Here is a 6,616-nt window from a genome sequence, read left to right on the forward strand (position 1 = left end):
CCATAACAGAGATCAAAGAATTTCCAGATATAACGACACCTCATTTATCTAAGCCCCCCACAGCTAGCAGTGTACATGGAGAGCACGATCGCGTGCTTTCAATACTATGTAAAGTGGGCTTGAGTTTGAATCTCATCTCGACAGGAAGAACTTCAATGGATCCTTTCGTGTCGTGGACAAGTTATTCAGTCTCAGGAAATGGTTGCATGATAATTTTTTAAAATTAATCTCAGCTGTAAACTTGATATTTTCATTCCATAAATTTAACAAATCGACCATAGAATACAAACAATTTACAGACGTACCTGCGCCCTTAATTTACCTCACCAGTTAATCTAAGGAAACCCAATCCATTCCTCATTATTAGAAAATATTTCTTGAAGCAGATGCGACATTTATAACGCTGTTTGCTCGTGTTTTGAGTAACTAGCTGAATGTTCAGGATAAATCTTCAAAGAGTAGCACGGTACGAAATAAACGCTCTTGGGCTCATGGACGCAGATGAAAGGCAGGCGAAGTTTCAATCAGCTTTCCACTCTATAACAGCAATGGCAGCCTGCATCCTCCTTGTTCTTCGCGACCTCTGTACTCAACTATTGCCATTGCCACTTCCGGCAGCATACGGTACATGTGCCGCTCTTTCTGCTACTGATTCGTAGCAGCAGCGGTGGAATAATCACAACCAGCCTCCAGCAATCTGTAAATTGTTCCGAAGACGGCGTTGTTGAGCAAACACTGGCTGTTTATTTGCCGCTAGATCAAACGATTCACTTTCATTCAAATACTACGTCTCTCTCTCTCTCTCTCTCTCTCTCTCTGTATGTATGTGCGTGCGTGTGTGTGCATGTATGACAGGACAGGACAGTGCACGGAGGTGTATATATATATATATATATACACGATAATGCGATCCGTACGTTCGGAACTCTAATATCCTGCTCATCAGAAGACAGATGCGAGCTCCATCTACCAGAGTTGTGTCATTAGGACTGCTGGGACTCTCTCTCTATGCTAATTAATACGTCTGTTGTGTTTACTATTAAAACTCTGATGACATTTATTAATATTAAATATGGACAAAAGTCCTTCACTTTGTTCTAACTGAATGTTATCAGACGCTGCGTATTTAAATGTGAGTTCAAACCACACTAAGCTACTCACATCGAAATACCTGCTGATTTCAAAACTGTGAAACCATAACCTCTTCAAGTAGTGTAGGAAAGTACATGGTATGGCTAGAAGGTTCCAGCAATGACTTTATAAGAGTCGAACGTGAACTGATAATGTACCAGTGCCAGATCACACGTCATTATCGGTTAAGGAATTTATGAGAGAATGCAGCTCTATCAGAAGAAAGATCTGCCTGCATTTCGACTTGGCTCAATTTGACTTCTGTTTGTTCCCAAATATCAAATTTCGCTGAAAAGGACACATTTTGGGACTCTGCAGAAAGTCTACGGCGTACGTGGAGAGCACGAATATTGATATTCGCAATCGACTTCCACAAATGTTTCCAATCGTGGGAGAAGACGTTGGTTTCATAAAGCTGCGCAAGGGAACTACACTGAAAGGGCAGAATTCATGGGACAGCTGGTTCCTGGGCAACGCAACGCTGTCATCCCTTTCACTACTGGACGATCCCACCCGCTTGACAGGTATATAGGTACACTGCATCACTGCATTCACGTAGACCAGCGATTTTCAACCTTTTTCAACTCACTGCTAAGATTGTCAAGGCACACCATTAGTTTTTTAAGGAGAGATTTTATCATAAAAAAAACGCGTATTAAGATTGTGTTTTAAAGTTCAATAGCTAAAATTCTAATCATTGTCTTATTTTTTAAAATAATATTGATCTGGATTTCGAAAGATTTATTTTTAAAATTTATATTCATATTTTTTATTGTTCCAATTATTGAAATAAGATATCATTGAAAAAGATGCTATTTATAAAAAAAATATCATTAAAATGATTAAAATATCATTTATATAAAAATATCAGTGGGAAACATGTGCTTGGTGATGTCTCTTGTCCGAAGTCGGATGGCTGATAAGCATGCCTTCAAGTCCTCCTCCAATGTTTGAAGCCGCGACCTATCCTTGCTCTTCATTGTGTTCATAGCAGAAAAGCCAGCCTCACACAGATGCGATGTAGAGAAAGGAAGGAGTGCTTCAACCGCCTTCTTTGTGAAAATCGGATACTCCGGTCGGAGAGACAACCAGAATGAGGCCATATCTGTTGATGAGTGCTTCAGTTTCAGTCCTTTGTTGTTTCTTATTTCCGTCAGCTCACCTTCTTCTGCAAAAGTTAATTCTGCTGATTCCAACGCGCTTAACACGAACTGATCTCTTACCCAGTCCAAGGAAGATACAACAAGTGACGGGAAATACTTTTCAATGTTTTTACTCAGCAGTGAGAAACTCTGTAGAATTAAATGGACAAAATTTTTGTCTAGTCTGCAACTTTTTCTCAAACATTTCAACTTTTTCTTTTTTGATTCTGGCTCCCCACAATGTTAATTTTTCCTTAAAAGAGTTAATTTTGTCACTACAAGTAAGAATATTTTCATTCTTTCCCTGTTAAGAGTGTTCAAGGCTTGGGAAATGTCAGCTAGGAAAGCAATTTTTATTGCACCAGGTCTCATCACTAAGCAGGTCAATCAGCTCAGATTCTTCAGACGTAAAAAAAAATTATAAGCTCTTCCCTCAGTTTATAGAACCTTTAAAGTACCCGCCCTCGAGATAGCCACCTCACTTATGTGTGCAGTAGGAGTTGTGTGTGAGCAGCTTCCATGGCAGAACAGTGTTGAAAACAACCTCGATTTTAATGGTCTACTCTTGATGTAGTTAACCATTTTGATCGTCTCATCAAGTACTTTTTGGAGCTCAGGTACTACTGATTTTGAAATGAGGGCCTCTTTGTGCAGCAGGAAACAGTGTGTAAAAACAATGCCAGGGTTCTTTTGCTTGGCCAGTGCGACGAATCCTTTCAGGTTTCCCGACATAGAGGGAGCACCATCGGTGCAGATGCATGACTTCCATGATAAATCGTGAGAACTGAAGTAACTGTGGACAACATCAAGGATGTCTTGGCCTTTTGTTGTTTCTGGAAGTGGTTTGCAAAATAAAAATTGTTGAATGATGTCTCCATTACAAACAAACCTGCTGAATGCTAGCAGTTGAGCTTTTCCTGTAATGTCAGTTGACTCGTCCATCTGGATGGCAAAAAATCGGCTTCTTTAATGTTAGCTATCACTTGTGACTAATAGTGTTATCAGACATAGGGATTTTCAAAATCTCCTTTTCATATTCCTCTTCAAACATAATATTTACAATTTTACAGTATGCTGGTAAAATTACTGACTCAGCAATTGTATGTGATTTCTTCTTTTTTGCCGCGATTTCGGCAAGGACATAGCTTGCTTCTTGAGCTTTGTCAGAAAGAGTTGTGATTTTGGTCCATTGTTCAGCCTGGAGTGTTTGATCAGCTGTAATCTTTTGAAAATATTCAATCGGTTTCTCGCATAAATGTGAGTGCTTTTTGTGAAGGTGTCTTTTTAGTTTACTTGGAACCATAGCTTGGTACACTTAATTCTTTGTCATCATCTAACTTACGTTTTTTAATTAGAAATCTGTACATGTCTATTAAGCCCTAAAAATATAAAATCAAACTAAATTCAGAAATAACAAAATAATTAAAACGAAATAGAAATAAACAAAAATCCATTAGTGCAAACTCACACGATCCGAACAACAGTTGACTGAAGACTGACACTGGTGAAAGGTGGGGTGTTAAAAGTACATTGCAGAGTTTTTTGAATCCGGAACAACAGGGAAGGAAGTTCTAGGAATTTTACTATAATAATAACTTTGTTATTATTATTAAACTGTTATTGTTTTCATTCTAATCGGCAGTACTTCTAAAATATGCAGTATTTCTAAAATTTACCTCGACGATTTTTTTTATTCCCCAATTTTTTCTCGCTTCTTTTCTACCTTCCACCAACTCAGCGGCACACCAATGTGCAGCGGGACACCGGTTGAAAATCGCTGACGTAGACGGTAATTCAATGCCAGTATGAATAAATGTCGTGAGTTGACTTTGAAAGAGGGATGATAGTCGGTGCCCGACGCATGGGTCACTCTATCGTGGAGGTGGTTCAGAAACTGTACTGTCCCCGCTCAACAGTATCACGAACGTATCGGGAAAACGCCATTTCCGAAATAACATCTCATTGTGCACTGGGCGGAGAAAGGTGGTGGCTGAACGTGGCCGTCGAAGACTGTCTCGCATAGTTTCAGCCAACCGGAGAGCGACAGTGGCACAAATCACCGCTGACTTCAAAGAGGAAGGTGCCAGAAACGTCTCCACCAAGACCATCAGGCGATCATTATGGGAGCTGCCAACCTACCAGAGTCCCATTGCTAACACCACAGGACTCTACGCCTCAACTGAGCGAAAGAACATCGGCAGTGGACCTTGGTTCATTGGAGACGGGTGTCCTGGTCCGATGAGTCCCGTTTCCATTTATTTCAAGAGGACGGGAGGGTGCGTTTCTGGCGGAAACCTCACGAAGTTATGCACCCGTCATGTCAACAAGGAACTGTTCAGGCAGGTGGACTGTCGGTAATGGTCTGTGGCGTGTTCACGTCGCACACGTTGGGACCTCTCTGAGAACGTGTTTTGGCACACGTTCAGAGATACATCTAGACGCATCTCTGAACGTTCCAGATTTTGCCACCATGGAATGGCCTCCCCCATTCAAAGGACATGAACCCTGTGGAACATCTTTGGGATTCTGTGGAAAGGTCCGTTCGAGCTTTGGATCCTCCACCCAGAAATGCGACGGAATTATGGACAGCGGTGCAGCAAGCATGGATGGGAATACCTGTGGAACTCTTTCATGAACTAGTGGACTCAATGCTTCGTCATGTGACTACCCTTATCGGGGCGAAAGGTGGGCCTACCCGTTATTAGGTAGGTATCCCATGATTTCTCTCCACTCAGTGTACTTTGAAGGAAACAAAAGCAAATGATTGGTAAATTTAAATTTTAACTTACTTATACCGTCATTCCTGGAATTTTCTATTCACATCTCGGAGATTAGTTTTCAGAGAAACGTAAGGAGACTACTTTTACAGTGTAGAATTTTTTATGCATAATGTGGCATGAAAATGTGCTTGAGGATGCCGCAATTGCAGGATTTGACTGTTAAGGGCGATATTATTATTTGTCTTTTTATATATCATCTGCCAGGATCGTATATACACTCAGGTATCCCTAAATTATGATTACCTACCTAATGTCGTGCTTGGCCACCGTTCGCACGGATGACAGCGACTAGGCATTGACTCACTAGAGAGCTTAAGAAGTCCGTAGGGATCTGCGGCCATGCTGCCTGCAAATCTTTCACACAGTGTCCGAATAGATGATGGTTGCGTGTCCATACATCTCACTTCCGGTTCGAAAACAATCCACAGGGGTTCAATTCGATCGAGGTCAGGCGAATCTGAAGGCCAATCAAGATGGACGATATTTTCACTGTGTTCCTGGAACCATTCGTGCACAGTACAGGTCCGATGACATAGAACATTATCGTTTTTCGCTTCTCCATTGTCCAACCGGCGTGTTGTTTACACCACAGGATTCGCCGTCGGTGATGATCAGCAGTGAGGAAAGGGTGACGTCCGAATGTGCGGGGCATCGTCATTTGGGATATACACTGCCCGACCACCATTAATATCCGGAGACCTGTCTTTAGACAAAAAAAAATAGCTTTTATTGTGTCATTTAATATTTTTTGTTGAAATCTTTTGCTTTTATGACGACCTTCCATCTTCGCCGCATACTCTCAACCAGCTTTTTATAAATGTCAGATGACATGTTCCTCCTCTCGGTCTTTAACGCAGCCACCAGTTCGGCCTGGCGCCTCCGTAGCCAGGTGGGCTACTGACCACCACATATGCCCGGGGCATATGGCCTTAGTTGCTAATACTCCTAAAAACCAAAATAACAAACAGTTCGGCCTTGTTCTTTCGGATTATGATATAGCAATGATTAAGATAAGATAGCTAGTGCAGCATAAGCCTTAGGCTTCCTTGCACCATGTGGCCATTGCTAATACTAATACCACTAAGTGAGTCTTGGAGAGAAAGAGACCTGTAAATCTCTGTTGCTTCTTATTTATCCATTTAAAAAGTGTAGTTTCGGCATTTTAGCAGAAAAGAATGGTTGTTATAGGGTTTAGGCGCATCAACAACTTGGGCTGTATCACATGGTACATATTGTCTGTAAACTGCGTGTGTTCTGTGGTCAATTTGCTTTTTGCTGGATGAAAAACTCGAATTTCCGAGAGAAAAACACAGCGCTACCCTCTCTTGATACCGACTAACTCAACCTCGTTATGAAAAAAGGCCTATAAAAATTCCTCGTGTCTTTGACGGGTTTTCGAACCCAACTCTTTCTCACCCGGTGTGGGGAGGACGGTGATTATACCAACTCTGCTACCCACGAGGACACTGAAGAATGAAGTTCCCATTAAATCAATGCTTTTTCTACCTAACGACTGATTGTTTTTTCTCTCCTATCACTCGCAGTTAAGGAATTAACTGTGAA

The 6,616-nt window shown here is 41.4% G+C and overlaps 1 protein-coding gene across 1 annotated transcript; it reads right to left on the reverse strand.

Moving 5' to 3' along the window:
* Positions 1 to 3,252: 3,252 nt before the first annotated feature.
* LOC150089699 (protein ZBED11-like) lies at positions 3,253 to 3,576 on the reverse strand. Its single transcript, XM_090390079.1, has one exon. It carries the CDS (start codon positions 3,574 to 3,576, stop codon positions 3,253 to 3,255), a length of 324 nt encoding a protein of 107 aa, XP_090246205.1.
* Positions 3,577 to 6,616: the final 3,040 nt, after the last annotated feature.

Source organism: Mastigoproctus giganteus, chromosome 2, assembly GCF_048544385.1.
Source record: "Mastigoproctus giganteus isolate SK-2022 chromosome 2, ASM4854438v1, whole genome shotgun sequence".
Classification (NCBI taxonomy): Eukaryota; Metazoa; Arthropoda; class Arachnida; order Uropygi; family Thelyphonidae; genus Mastigoproctus; species Mastigoproctus giganteus.

What these genes read in the sequence shown, in the direction of transcription:
- LOC150089699 (XM_090390079.1), bottom strand. Translation starts at nt 3,576, where the DNA reads ATGGTTCCAAGTAAACTAAAAAGACACCTTCACAAAAAGCACTCACAT.